Source organism: Hyperoodon ampullatus (assembly GCF_949752795.1).
Source record: "Hyperoodon ampullatus genome assembly, chromosome: X".
Classification (NCBI taxonomy): Eukaryota; Metazoa; Chordata; class Mammalia; order Artiodactyla; family Ziphiidae; genus Hyperoodon; species Hyperoodon ampullatus.
The window spans coordinates 107787766-107804072 of NC_136913.1; the positions used below are offsets into that span (position 1 = coordinate 107787766).

At 38.7% G+C, this 16307-nt stretch overlaps 1 protein-coding gene across 3 annotated transcripts in view; it reads right to left on the reverse strand.

The window, feature by feature from the left end:
• TENM1 (teneurin transmembrane protein 1) overlaps nucleotides 1-15672 on the reverse strand; it is a gene marked incomplete at both ends in the record, with an annotated part of 582495 nt that extends 566823 nt beyond the window's left edge. For all 3 annotated transcript variants that reach the window (XM_079727499.1, XM_079727498.1, XM_079727497.1), the window contains one exon: nucleotides 15456-15672. In XM_079727499.1, coding sequence (XP_079583625.1) covers nucleotides 15456-15672 — 217 coding nt within the window. The remainder of the gene's footprint in view (nucleotides 1-15455) is intronic.
• Between the last annotated feature and the right edge of the window lie 635 nt (nucleotides 15673-16307).

Genomic DNA, 16307 nt, shown 5'->3' on the forward strand with positions numbered 1-16307 from the left:
ACATAATTCCACTGAGTAAAGAGTTATTTGAGTAGAAAACACCAGAATTATTCTCCATACTGTGGTGTAGGTTTTAATCTAGATTGAGGAAGAAGCATTAAAGGGTTAAACAAAGTATTAAGCAAAGTGGGCTCAGGGATAGGCAGTTGAATGGATGAGTGTGCAGAGATGAGATATTTTCAGACAGAGCAAAAGGCCATGTAGCCTCAGAAGCAGCAAGGCTGAAGAATTGGGAAACTGACCTAGCTATTCCTGGATAAAGAGTGTCCATCAACCAGAGAGATGGTCAGAGGTAAAACCACACTGTGTAATATGTCTATAATTAGTGGTAACTGCGTATTGTTTTATAAAGTTAGTTTAAGAATCTATATAGAGAATTACTTCCATGAAATTTAGCCCTACTAGGTGAACCTCCCATTTTATAATGACTTGGTATCTAGGAAGCGACGAATTGTGACTGACTGGCTACCTATACTCGTGGCTAAATGAAGAGCAAAGGGGAGTTTTACAGAAATGAGGACTTCCTGAAGGTTGCATGAAGGTACAACTTCTATAGTGCATCACTGTAAATATCCTTCCTCCAATTTTCCACCTATTTGGTTCTCTTCCCTTCTCCAAAGTTGGCTTCCAAACTTACCTGTGCAATATATATTTTTGTACATATCAGCCTAACTTAAAATCGTTTGTATGTAGGGGTGTGTTATATACATGTCTATATAAGGAAATATTGTCTCCCTTGTCGGAAACAAAATGCAGACCACCTGTGGATTTAGCACTGGGTAGAAAACTTCCTAGCTGATGATGAACATAATAAATCAAGGTGACTGAGTGCCAAGGGAAGGTGAAATTCAGAGGCTGAGTCTTCCACCCCCAACAGCTTCTCCTTGTAGCTTCTACTTTTAGTACTAGATCGTGGAAGATCTAAGTTGCATTAACTCAGAGGAGATGAAATTCCCTTAGAGAATCTTAACCCATGGTCCATGGATGTAGAATGACTTCAAGCTTCCTGAAACCCTTGAAATACATGGCAGATATTGTGTGTGTGTGCATTTTTTTCTGCAAAGAAGATACAGAGCTTTGACTAGACTCTCAAAGCATTTAGTAGTGCGCCCCCCTCTACCCCCTGCTGTGAAGAACCACTTCTCTGGACATTGGGATGTGCTGAAGGATTTTCAGAAGAATGGTGTAATCTGATTTGTGTTTTTACAAAGATCACCGGTAACAATATGGAGGAGAGTCTGGAGTTCCCTTTTCATTAGAAGAAGAAACTTTAACACATAAAGTAAATACCCTATCTCCTTTAAATCTGTTACAGAGTGGCACCCCCCAAAATAAAGAATTTCCAACTTCAAGTTGGCACTCAATACTGTTTGGAAACCATTTTTTCAAATGAGAACACATATTGAAAGCATGGAGCACAGTGTGGACATCATGTACTAGGGCTGCACCTAATAATGTAGTGGAAAGAACATCGGTCACGGATTTAATTTTTAGCTCTGCTATTTACTCAAGCTACGTACTTCTATAAAATAGGGGTCATGACGATTATCACTACATCATAGGGTTATGACAAGGACTAAATACAAGCGATATGTGAACCCACTCAGCAGACTACTTGACACATAGTGGTCAATGATATTTATCATCATTAATATTCCCACATCTCCATCTTCCGTCCTGCGTCACCTGAGCTGCAGATATGTATGTACACTCCATCTTGGCCAGGTCAAAAACCTCCCTCATTACTCATCTGAAGCTCTTGACTTGATGCACGCTTTCAGCAGACAACCTTCCCCTCCTTTATCCAAGACTCGAACTTCAACACTTGCCACTCCGTTTTGGAATTTACTTCCTGTCTCAGAGGAAGCAATGAACCCTTTCAAAGCCTTTCCTTCCACCTGAGATTCCGAAACATTCTCCAGTAGAGCCTTATTCCAGTCATTATATTCAGTTGTACTCACTCTTCAAATCCTTGGATTTGGTGTCTTTCTCTAAGATTATTGAAACTGTTTACTCTAAGGCAGTGGATCCTCATCTGAATGCACATTGGAATTCCCTGAGGAGATTTTTTTAATGCCTGGGACCCACCACTGAAAATTCTGATTTAATTGGTCTGAGAAGCAGTGTTGGCACTAGGATTTGTAAAACTCCCTAGGTAATTTTAATGTCCAACCAAGGTAGAGAACCTCTGGTCTAAAGTCAGAAATGACCTTCTAATTGCCTGTTTTATTGCTTTTTCTCAATTTTCATTCTATTTGTTGAAGTGTTTGACTATTTAGTCACATCTTCCCACTGGAAAGCCTCTTCCCTTAGCTTATGTGATACCACTTCCCCTTGATTCTTCTCTGACATCTCAAGACCAACTCTTTTCTTCTGCCCACTACTTTAAATTCAGATGTTTCTCAGGGTATTATATTTGGCTCTCTTTATTTCTGACTGTACATATTCTCACTGGATGATTTTTTCTACTCACTACTTCAGAAACCATCTATTTCTAGATGATTACACACACACACACACACACACACACACACACACACACTGACACCATTTCCTTGAACTTAAGATCTGAATTTGGAGCAATCTCTGCATACAGCAGTTGGATCTAATGTCAGACTGCCTGGGTTCCAATCCCAGTCCTATGACTTACTACCTCTGTAATATTGGGCAAGTTATTTAGCATCTCTGTGCCTCACTTTTCTCATCTTTACAATGGGGATAATAATGATCCCAACCTCATAGCATATTGGGAAGATTAAATAACATAATCCATCTAAAGTGCCTTACTCAATGCCTAGTGCTTAATGAATGTTAGATATTTCACTTATAATCATCATTATCATTCCCCAAAGAGAGTACATGTTTCTAGCTTCTAGACTCTCATAGTACTTTACCTACACCACTATTGCAACATCAATCATACTGCAGCACTGTAGCTGGTTTATACCTGCCTTCCTAAACGTACTCTGAATTCTTTGAGGGCAAAGATTGCTTCTTATTCATTTATATCTTCAGAATTTAACACAGAACTTGGCACAGATAAGCAGACCACAGATAGGAAATAGGTTTCATCTCTCTTGCCAACTCTAATTGACTGACAATGTTTACATGGAATGCTGTGTTGATAAGGATGTGAGGCCGAAGTTGGGCTCAACAAGAAAGAGCACCACTGTTTGATCAGGGATGTCTGCCATGGGACAGGTAGAGAGAGCAGTGGCACAAGTGCCGCTGATATCCCATACCAGTTTTAGACGCTACATAAATAACTGTTTATTGATTAAGTTTTCATGAACAAATTATGCTGGCTGAAAGACATGAGCAAATTGGAGTTGTTGCTAAATAACTTACTTTTCTCTTAGAGTTTAATTTTTGGGGCAGTCATTATAGATTTTTATGCTAGCAACTTGTGACAACTAGAGGCATAACATGCTTACAGCAGAAAATTCATCACAGGTGATCAAATGCTGTTGAAATTTTCATTTCATAGGCCTTGCTACATTATATTACACCTGACATCTGTGATATTTACCACGTAAATACAGATTCTGAGGTTGAGTTCTTTCAAGATTTTTGTAGGAACTGTTATCCAAACTGTTTAGACATCAGCCAACAATAGTTTATACTACTGCTAAGTGCTTGAAATAAGAGTCAAGAAATGTGCTTTTCAAATCTGGGCTTCTGTCTACACCTTGAACCCACAAGTGGCAATACTGTTTGAGCAGCTTCTGCTGTGGGATGAAGTGGCTTATTAGCCAGGGGCAATTAAGAGGAAAATAATAGTCACTTGTGCCCATTTGTTTCAAGATGAACTGCATTCACCTAACAAAGTACCTGGAACAGTTGACACTAAATGAATGTTTGATGCATAAATGAGTAACTGAAAAAATGGATGGATGGATAGATGGATGACAGATAAGCTTTGCTCCCATGTAATCTTGGTAAATACAGATTGGCAGTTTTAGTTTTTATCCACCAGATGGCGATAATGTGAGATTTAGGTTTAGGTTGTAATACAGAAAGCAGAAAACAACCAAACAAACAAAAACCATAGTAGGAGAAAAAGAAGCCACAAAAGAGACGTTAAGAAGGGAGAAATGAAATGTCTGTGTCAGCTGCAGTATCTCAGGAGTCTACGATCTTCTGGGATTTGTAATAGGTCCTCCCTATACCTTTTTTTATGCATGGGTGACTTTCATTCATAATTACTTTTCAGTAAAACGGCTATATTCAAAACTAATCTTACCTGTTATAAAAATTATAGGGCAATTCTCATAACTAAAATTATTATCTTTGATTTATATATCCATATTTTTTTCCATTTGTTTTTTACTAATTTCTTAGTTAACGGATGCCTCCCTTGGAAGTGAGGCTGCTTGGGAAGAGTTGCTAGCCTGTGTGCCTCCAGGAAATGTACCCCTGCTATTAGACCTATCAAAAATCATATAAAGTAAGCTTGCCTAAGCCTCATTCATCCTATTAGCAAAGAATTGTGAATAATATTAGATTAGTGTCCATCTCTTAATTCAAAAGCTTTTGGAAAATAAGAAAACCAGTTTTAAAATCCAGCACTCTGTGTACATGGTGGAGGGGGGATTCTGCTTTCTTGGCAAATAAAGATAAGAATATGAAGATACTCTCAAGTGGGATCAAGTATTTCCTCTTATTAGTGTTTCCCCCCAACAAACCCTGAATTGAATGACACAGTAACTTCCCTAAAAAGTGGAAAACAACAAACAGACTCAGGAATATTTCATTAAAAATTACATAGCATACCATCTACCCTTTACTAAAGAAAATCAGAACAGAAAGCCTTTTTAAACCTCCTAAACCCTTGGTCATCGGAACACAAAGAGGTTGACAAGGCTTTTAGGGAAGGAAATGAAGGGAAACTAACAATTACTGAGTCCCTAAAAACTTTCACACTTATGATCACAATTAATCCACATCACAACCTCATGATGTACATACGAGAGTCACAGACTTGATTTCCAAACCCAACTCTTACTACTTCTTAGCTGCAGAAACTGGAAAAGTACTTCTCTCCAAGCTTCAGTTACCTCATTGGTAAACTGGAGATAACATTTCATATCTCATAAGGCATGCATGAGCAGTAAATTTAAGCATGTAGCAGAGTCCTGGAACAGAGCAGGTACTATTCAAGTTTTTTTTATTATTATTATTACTACTTTTATTTTTTATTATTGTGATTATGGTGTTGATGATGATGATGATGAAGTCAACTTTGCAGTGAACTTTACAGGCTCAGAGGGCTAAAGTAACTTGCTTAAGGCTGTACAGCTAGTGAGCTTAAAAGGCATCTAGCACAGTGTCTGGCACTGGAGCAGGTGCCCAATCAACACTATGTTACCTTTCTTCCTTCCTATCTTAAAACTCAATGATTTTCTGAGAATTTTACTCCTTAAAAATAATGTCAGGCTCACCTTTAGCTAGGTTGATGCAAGATGCTACCACATATTTGTGAAAATCAACATTTTTTTTTACACATAGGTAGCAATATATGGACTAGAACAACAAAGAGGATTCCAGACTTCACAAAAAAGATGATCATGGGGCCCACAATTTTGCCTAATGTAGGTTAATTCATTTCTCCCCCAAAGAGGCACATATTTTCCTTCCTAGGTGTCTCTAAAGGTCATGAAGTCAGTGGCAAGAAGACCTTAAGTTTCTAGACCTTCACCTCCTGGATCTTTATACTTTACATAAGTCAATATAGCAAAGGATGGTGCTAGGTAAAAATTTAAATAGGTTGAAAACATGTTTATTTCAGTTCATGACAGAATCAGGTTTTTGTCCTTGACTATTTTCAGGTCTCACTCTACACATTCTACCTGGGTAATCTCATCCATCCCCAGGCATCTCCTACTATAAGAAACCTGTGAATTCAAATCTACTTACATCAACAGTCCAGATCGTTCCTGAACTCTAGGCACACATTAACAACTGCTTGACAAGAAAATCCACCTGGATGCCACCCAAGCAACTTAAACTTAACATGTTCAGAAAGAAACTCATTCTCTTCCCTTCCAAACCCACTCGTATTTTACTTCTCTTGGTAAATGGATCGCCATCCTCCCAGTTTTCCAACCTTGAAATTTAGAGTCATCCTTGACTCTGTTATCTCTTTCAACCTCGACAAGTAATCAATTACTCTTATCAATTCTACCACACTAATACCTCTTGAATATGTTTCTTCACCTCTACGGACACAGCCAGAGCTTAGACATTCATCACCATTCTTACCCTGGGCTAATTCAGTTCCTTCATAGATTGTCTCCCTGCACCCAATTTCCCCCAATTGCAATCAATCTTCTATACGGCTGCTTACACATCTACAATTCGCTTCTACAATTATCATCCTAAAACTTATAATTCATCGTGAAATTCTCTATCACTTAAAAGCTTTTAAAAAAAAGTTTAAGGAAAAAAATGAACTCCTAAATTGGGCATGCAAGACTTTTTGTCATCTGGCGCCAAGGCACCTCACTCTTTTCATATTGAAAGTTTCATCATGCTAGGCCTTTTCACAGTTTTATGCTTTTGCACCTGCTAATCTACCCTCTTGGAATGTCCTTTTCCTAGTAAACTCTTATTCAAATGTTAAGACCTTGATCAAATATCACCTTTCTATGGACCCTGACTCACCCATGTACTTCCATAGCACTTTATCTGTAAAAGTACTTATTACATTCAATTGTAATGATTTGTTGGATATCTATTTTCTCCACCACAATATGAGTTTCCTACAAGCAGAAACTATCATGGTCATCTCCATCCCCAGCATGTGACTTGAGGCCTAACACACAGCAAGTGCTAAATAAAAAATTAATGAGTAGAGAGCACTTCAAGATGGTGGAGGAGTAAGAAGTGGAGATCACCTTCCTCCCCACAAATATATCAGAAACACATCTACATGTAGAACATCTCCTACAGAACACCTACTGAACGCTGGAAGAAGACCACAGACCTCGCAAAAGGCAAGAAACTCCCCACGTACCTGGGTAGGGCAAGAGAAAAAAGAAAAAAGAGAGACAAAAGAATAGGGATGGGACCTGCACCTCTGGGAGGGAGCTGTGAAGGAGGAAAAGTTTCCACACACTAGGAAGCCCCTTCACTGATGGAAATAGGGGGTGGGCCGGGGTGGGGGAAGCTTCGGAGCCCCAGAGGAGAGCACGGAAACACGGGTGCAGAGGGCAAAGAGGAGAGATTCCTGCACAGAGGATCGGTGCCAACCAGCACTCATCAGCCAGAGAGGCTTGTCTGCTCACCCGCCGGGGCAGGCGGGGGCTGGGAGCTGAGGCTTGGGCTTCGGTCGGATCACAGGGAGAGGACTGGGGTTGGCTGCATGAACACAGCCTAAAGGGGCTAGTGCGCCACAGCTAGCTGGGAGGGAGTCTGGGAAAAAGTCTGGACCTGCCTAATAGGCAAGAGACCATTGTTTCAGGATGCGCCAGGAGAGCGGATTCAGAGCACCGCCTAAACAAGATCCAGAGACAGGCGCAAGCCACGGCTATCAGCACGGGCACCAGAGACAGGATGAAACGCTAAGGCTGCTGCTGCAGCCACCAAGAAGCCTGTGTGCAAGCACAGGTCACTCTCCACACCTCCCCTCTGGGAGCCTGTGCAGCCCGCCACTGCCAGGGTCCCATGATCCAGGGACAACTTCCCCGGGAGAGCACACGACACGCCTCAGGCTGTTGCAAAGTCACACTGGCCTCTGCCGCCACAGGCTCGCCCCGCATTCCATACTGCTCCCTCCCCCGGCCTGAGTGAGCCAAAGCCCCTGAATCAGCCGCTCCTTTAACCCCGTCCTGTCTGAGCGAAGAACAGACCTCAGAGGGTGACCTACACACAGAGGCGGGTCCAAATCCAAAGCTGAATCCCAGGAGCTGTGCGAACAAAGAAGAGAAAGGGAACTCTCTCCCAGCAGCCTCAGGAGCAGCGGATTAAATCTCCACAATCAACTTGAGGTACCCTGTATCTGTGGAATACCTGAATAGACAACGAATCATCCCAAAATTGAGGCGGTAGATTTTTGGAGCAACTGTAGACTTGGGGTTAGCTGTATCCGACTGACTAGTTTCTGATTTTTTTGTCTATCTTAGTATAGTTTTTAGCGCTTGTTATCATTGGTGGATTTGATTATTCATTTGGTTGCTCTCTTCCCTTTTTTTAAATTACTTTTTAAACTTTTGTTAAATTTTAATTATTTTATTTTATTTTTTTCTTTCTTTTTTTTTTTCTCCCTTTTCTTCTGAGCCATGTGGCTGACAGGGTCTTGGTGCTGCAGCCAGGTGTCAGGCCTGAGACTCTGTGGTGGGAGAGCTGAGTTCAGGACAACGGACCATGAGAGACCTCCTGGACCCACATAATATCAAGCAGTGAGAGCTCTCCCAGAGATCTCTGTCTCAACAGTAAGACCCAGCCCCACTCAGCGACCAACAAGAACCAGTGCTGGACACCCCATGCCAAACAAATAGCAAGACAGGAACACAACCCCACCCATTAGCAGAGAGGCTGCCTAAAATCATACTAAGGTCACAGATACCCCAAAACACACCAGCGGAAGCAGTCCTGCCCACCAGAAAGAAAAGATCCAGCCTCATCCACCAGAACACAGGCACAAGTCCCCTCCACCAGGAAGCCTACAAAACTCACTGAACCAAACTTACCCACTGGGGGCAGACATCAAAAACTATGGGAACTACGAACCTGCAACCGGTGAAAAGGAGACCCCCAAACACAGTAAGTTAAGCAAAATGAGAAGACAGAGAAATACACAGCAGATGAAGGTGCGAAGTAAAAACCCACCAGACCAATCAAATGAAGAGGAAACAGGCAGTCTACCTGAAAAAGAAATAAGAGTAATGATAGTAAAGATATACAAAATATTGAAAATAGAATGGAGAAAATACAAGAAATGTTTAACAAGGACCTAGAAGAACTAAAGAGCAAACAAACAATGATGAATAACACAAAAAACGAAATTAAAAATTCTCTAGAAGGAATCAATAGCAGAATAACTGAGGCAGAAGAAAGGATGGGTGACCAGGAAGATAAAATAGTGGAAATAACTACCACAGAGCAGAAAAAAGAACAAAGAATGCAAAGAATTGAGGACCATCTCAGAGACCTCTGGGACAACATTAAATGCACAAACATTCGAATTATAGGGGTGCCAGAAGAAGAAGAGAAAAAGAAAGGGACTGAGAAAATATTGGAAGAGATTATAGATGAAAACTTCCCTAATATGGGAAAGGAAATAGTCAATCAAGTCTAGTAAGTGCAGAGAGTCCCATATAGGATAAATCCAAGGAGAAACATGCCAAGACAAATATTAATCAAATTATCAAAAAATAAATACAAAGAAAAAATAATGAAAGCAGCAAGGGAAAAACAACAAATGACATACAAGGGAATCCCCATAGGGTAAACAGCTGATCTTTCAGCAGAAACTCTGCAAGCCAGAAGGGAGTGGCAGGATATATTTAAAGTGATGAAAGGGAAAAACCTACAACTAAAATTACTCTACACATCAAGGATCTCATTCAGATTTGACGAAGAAATTAAAACTTTACAGACAAGCAAAAGCTAACAGAATTCAGCACCACCAAACCACCTTTATAGCAAATGCTAAACAAACTTCTCTAGGCAGGAAACACATGAGAAGGAAAAGACCTACAATAACAAACCCAAAACAATTAAGACAATGGTAATAGGAATATACATGTCGATAACTACCTTAAATGTAAATGGATTAAATGCTCCAACCAAAAGACATAGACTGGCTGAATGGATACAGAAACAACACCCATATATATGCCGTCTATAAGAGACCCACTTCAGACCTAGGGACACATACAGACTGAAAGTGAGGGGATGGAAAAAGATATTCCATGCAAATGGAAATCAAAAGAAAGCTGGAGTAGCAATTCTCATATAAGACACAATAGACTTTAAAATAAAGACTATTACAAGAGACAAAAAAGGACACTACATAATGATCAAGGGACCAATCCAAGAAGAAGATATAACAATTGTAAATATTTTTGCACCCAACATAGGAGCACCTCAATACATAAGGCAAATGCTAACAGCCATAAAAAGGGAAATGGACAGTAACACACTCATAGTAGGGGACTTTAACACCCCACTTTCACCAATGGACAGATCATCCAAAATGAAAATAAATAAGGAAACACAAGCTTTAAATGATACATTAAACAAGATGGACGTAACTGAGATTTATAGGATATTCCATCCACAAACAACAGAATACACTTTCTTCTCAAGTGCTCATGGAATATTCTCCAGGATAGATCATATCTTGGGTCACAAATCAAGCCTTGGTAAATTTAAAAACGTCGAAATCATATCAAGTATCTTTTCCAACCACAAGGTCATGAGACTAGATGTCAATTACAGGAAAAAAACTGTAAAAAATAAAAACACATGGAGGCTAAACAATATGCTATTAAATAACCAAAAGATCACTGAAGAAATCAAAAAATACCTAGAAACAAATGACAATGAAAACACAATGACCCAAAACCTATGGGATGCAGCAAAAGCAGTTCTATGAGGGAAGTTTATGGCAATACAATCCTACCTCAAGAAACAAGAAAATCTCAAATAAACAACCTAACCTTACACCTACAGCAATTAGAGAAAGAAGAACAAAAAAACCCCAAAGTTCGCAGAAGGAAAGAAATCATAAAGATCAGATCAGAAATGAAAAAGAAATGAAGGAAACAATAGCAATGATCAATAAAACCAAAAGCTGTTTCTTTGAGAATACAATAAACCACTAGCCAGACTCATCAAGAAAAAAAGGGAGAAGACTCAAATCAACAGAATTAGAAATGAAAAAGGAGAAGTGACAACTGACACTGCAGAAATAAAAAGGATCATGAGGGATTAGTACAAGTAACTATATGCCAATATAATGGACAACCTGGAAGAAATGGACAAATTCTTAGAAAAGTACAGCCTTCCAAGACTGGACCAAGAAGAAATAGAAAATATAAACAGACCAATCACAAGCACTGAAATTGAAACTGTGATTAAAAACCTTCCAACAAACAAAAGCCCAGGACCAGGTGGCTTCACAGGCGAATTTTATCAAACATTGAGAGAAGAGCTAACACCCATCCTTCTCAAACTCTTCCAAAATATAGCAGAGGGAGGAATACTCCCAAACTCATTCTACGAGGCCACCAACACCATGATACCAAAACCAGACAAAGAAGTCACCGAAAAAGAAAACTAGAGGCAAATATCACTGATGAACATAGATGCAAAAATCCTCAACAAGGAGCCTGTGCTCCACAACGGGAGAGGCCACAACAGTGAGAGGCCCGTGTACCGAAAAAAAAAAAAATTCCTCAACAAAATACTAGCAAACAGAATCCAACAGCACATTAAAAAGATCATACACCATGATCAAGTGCGGTTTATCCCAGGAATGCAAGGATTCTTCAATATACACAAATCATTAAAAGTGATACACCATATTAACAAACTGAAGAATAAAAACCATATACTAAGCCCAATAGATGCAGAAAAAGCTTTCAACAAAATTCAACTCCCAAATATGATCAAAACCCTCCAGAAAGTGGGCATATAGGGAACACACCTCAACATAATAAAGGCCATATATGACAAACCCACAGCCAATATCGTTCTCAGTGGTGAAAAACTGAAACCATTTACTCTAAGATCAGGAACAAGACAAGGTTGCCCACTCTCATCACTTTTATTCAACATAGTTTTGGAAGTTTTAGCCACAGCAATCAGAGAAGAAAAAGAAATAAAAGGAATCCAAATCAGAAAAGAAGAAGTAAAACTGTCACTGTTTGCAGATAAAAGATACTATACATAGAGAATCCTAAAGCTGCCACCAGAAAACTACTAGAGCTAAACAAGGAATTTGGTAAAGTCGCAAGATACAAAATTAATGCACAGAAATCACTTGCATTCCTATACACTGATGATGAAAAATCTGAAAGAGAAATTAAGGAAACACTCCCATTTTCCACTGCAACAAAAAGAATAAAATATCTAGGAATAAACCTACCTAAGGAGACAAAAGACCTGTATGCAGAAAACTATAAGACACTGATGAAAGAAATTAAAGATGATAAAAACAGATGGAGAGATATACCATGTTCTTGGATTGAAAGAATCAACATTGTGAAAATGACTATAGTACCCAAAGCAATCTACAGATTCAATGCAATCCCTATCAAACTACCAGTGGCATTTTCCACAGAACTAAAAAAAAATTTTCACCATTTGTATGGAAACACAAAAGACCCCGAATAGCCAAAGAAATCTTGAGAAGAAAAATGGAGCTGGAGGAATCAGGCTCCCTGACTTCAGACTATACTACAAAGCTACAGTAATCAAGACAGTATGGTACTGGCACAAAAACAGAAAAATAGATCAATGGAACAGGATAGAAAGCCCAGAGATAAACCCATGCACTTATGGTCACCTTATCTTTGATAAAGGAGGCAAGAAAATACAATGTAGACAAGACAGCCTCTTCAATATGTGGTGCTGGGAAAAACTAGACAGCTACATGTAAAAGAATGAAATTAGAACACTCCCTAACACCATACACAAAAATAAACTCAAAATGGATTAAAGACCTAAATGTAAGGCCAGACACTATCAAACTCTTAGAGGAAAACATAAGCAGAACACTCTATGACATAAATCACAGCAAGATCCTTTTTGACCCATCTCTTAGAGAAATGGACATAATAACATAAATAAACAAATGGGACCTAATGAAACTTAAAAGCTTTTACACAGCAGAGGAAACCATAAACAAGACAAAAAGACAACCCTCAGAATGGGAGGAAATATTTGCAAATGAATCAACTGGCAAAGGATTAATCTCCAAAATTTACAAGCAGCTCATGCAGTTCAATATCAAAAAAACAAACAACCCAATCCAAAAATGGGCAAAAGACCTAAATACACATTTCTCCAAAGAAGATATACAGATCGCCAACAGACACATGAAAGGATGCTCAACATCATTAATCATTAGAGAAATGCAAATCAAAACTACAATGAGGCATCACCTCACACCGGTCAGAATGGCCGTCATCAAAAAATATACAAACAATAAATGCTGGTCGGGGTGTGGAGAAAAGGGTACCCTCTTGCACTGTTGGTGGGAATGTAAGTTGATACAGCCACTATGGAGAACAGTGTGGAGGTTCCTTAAAAAACTAAAAATAGAACTACCATATGACCCAGCAATCACACTACTGGGCATATATCCTGAGAAAACCATAATTCAAAAAGAGTCATGTATCACAATGTTCATTGCAGCCCTATTTACAATAGCCAGGTCATGGCAGCAACCTAAGTGTCCATCGACAGATGAATGGATAAAGAAGATGTGGCACATATATACAATGGAATATTACTCAGCCATAAAAGGAAACGAAATTGAGTTATTTGTAGTGAGGTGGATGGACCTAGAGTCTATCATTCAGAGTGAAGTAAGTCAGAAAGAGAAAAACAAATACCGTATGCTAACACATATATATGGATCTAAAAAAAAAATGGTTCTGAAGAACCTAGGGGCAGGACAGGAATAAAGATGCAGATGTAGAGAATGGACTTGAGGACACAGGAATGGGGAAGGGTAAGCTGGGACGAAGTGAGAGAGTGTCATGGACATATATACACTACCAAATATAAAATAGATAGCTAGTGGGAAGCAGCCGCATAGCACAGGGAGATCATCTCGGTGCTTTGTGACCAGCTACAGGGGTGAGATAGGGAGTGTGGGAGCGAGACACAAGAGAGAGGAGAAATGGGGATATATGTATACATATAGCTGATTCACTGTGTTATACAGCAGCAACTAACACAACATTGTAAAGCAATTATACTCCAATAAAGATGTTAAAAAATAAGCTTATTGAGTAATAATAGGTTATTAAAAGGAAATGAGGATGACATCTTTAAAGACAAACTTCTCTCGTCTCAAAATTCATTTTGATCACAATGCAGAGAGACAAAATCCGAGGCTGGCTAGCTCTTTATATTGACTTAATATAAAATTGCTTATACTTTTAGAACAAACTGTCACCAGAAATACATTCTTATTTAAATTCACAACATTATTAGGTCAAGCACTCTACACTCCAATTCCATAAGCCACTAGTCACAATTGTAAGTTCATATTCTGTAAAGACAAACTTAATAGAGAAATATTTTAATGGTAACTACACATTTCTTAAAGCATAATAGAACACCCCCAAAAAAATTCCCATAAGAAGACATTTTCCAATTTCCAGTTAAGCAGAAGAATAAAATTACTCATAACAAAGTTTCAGTCTTTAGCTGAATAAATAGGGAAGATTAAAATGAATTACTTGAAAAGACAGATATAAGACCTTTAGCAAGTATGTTAAGAGCTAAAAAATGAGTAACATAGTTAATATAGACATTTAGTGTATATCTAAATGTTGGTATGAATATCTTAAATCTGTGGCTCCATTTAAAGCTTTTCTAACATAAGGTTCCAATACTAATTAGAATACAGCAATTTTCATTTGTAATAACCACACTTTACATGATTTGTTGTGGTCCCTGAGAATTTGCCTTTCTAACAAGTCTGTGGGTGATGCTGCTCCTGCTGGTCCAGGGTCCATGCTTTGAGAACCACTGATCTAGATAATCAAATTAATTTTTTTTTAAATCTCAACACAGACTTATTCTTTTTTAAAAAAAGTAACCTGTGCCAATGTCAGTATCTTTTTTTCCCTGTGTAGTTAAAATAGTCTAATACCGTGTATCTATCAATTGAAAAGAAATAAGGAAATAATATTTCTATCTACCTGTTTTCTATTTATTAGAAACTGTCTTGTCAATCCATAATTGAAAAACCAAGGCTGTCCAAAGGATATGCCCCACATTATGGCTGTGGTAGGAAGGGGTCCAACCAATTCTTACCTTCCCTTAGGACTGTGTTGCACAAGGTTTCAGCATTCTGTGGACAAACTTTCTGGACCTTTGCTTGGTAGTCCCCACTAACCTTTTTAAAGCTCTTTTAGATGCCAAATATTTATTTGAGACTTTTGTCCCATATAGGCAATGGCTTGAAAAGCACTTAGCTGTTTACTTTTCATCTTACTATAAATTATTTATCCTTCAGTCTGTAAATGGCTATTTGTAGGATTAGACAAATTTTGAATGCTCTGATAAGAGGATTGTTGCATCCAAATTCATGCACAATCGGACAACGTCAGCTGGATTGGCATATGAAACAGATTCACTAAGCATATGTAAGTAGCGCGAATTATTAACCAGTTAACATCAGCAAATTTGTTTTTGAAACTTATGTTTATGTATACAAACATTCCCTAATGAGAAATAATATTAGCTATAAAAATCCAGTAAAAACATACCTTGAGTAGATTTCTCTACTTCCTTCCTCTTCCTACTCTGGCTATTGTAATTCATCCTCAGCTCTTGGTTATACTCATGCAGAGTTTCTCTGGAGTTGTATGACTGTCTTGGTTTTCTTCCATCTTCACTCTCATCGGAAGAACTAGTATAAGCTAGGTCCATTTCATGCTTGACTTTTGACAGAGGCTGATAGGGTTTGCAGTCTGTTTGCTCCATCTCTGATTAAGCAAGCTCAGTTTCATGAAAAAAGGAACTCCTTTAATGTAAGCAGTCCTGAAAGAAAGAGGGAAAAACACAAGTCTTAGATTTGTCCTTTTGTGAGAAAATGCATCTGGCCGATGCACAATTGGTCCTGATAATACTGTCAAAGGAGGGGAGCAAAAGACAAACTAGATGACATGAAGCTAGCCGGAGGCAATAATAACACCGTGTTACACGCATACCTTGTCAAGCAGTTAGGATTAAGCTGGAGGTAGCAGTATTAGAAAATACTCAAGGTGAAAGAGAGCCTTCAAAAATATTTGTATTGGAAGGCAAATAAAGGACAGCGTTGTTCTATGGTGTGTGCATGATTTTAACGTTAAAGTCTGTGGTCAGATTAAAAAAACATGATAAGACTTGAAAGTGGCCAGAAGTACAAATATTAACCCAGCACATCCTACATCTGAAATGAAAACTGGTAAGAGAACTACATTCAGAAAAAAACACATACTTGCCTCTGGTTTAATATTGCATTTAAGAAAGGGGCTCTGAGGAAGAGAATGATTCTGAGTTAGAGAGGCTCATGAAATAAAGTGTCCTTAAGGGGGACTGAGCTCTCTGTGTTCATACTGTGGCTTCTGTGCCTCAGG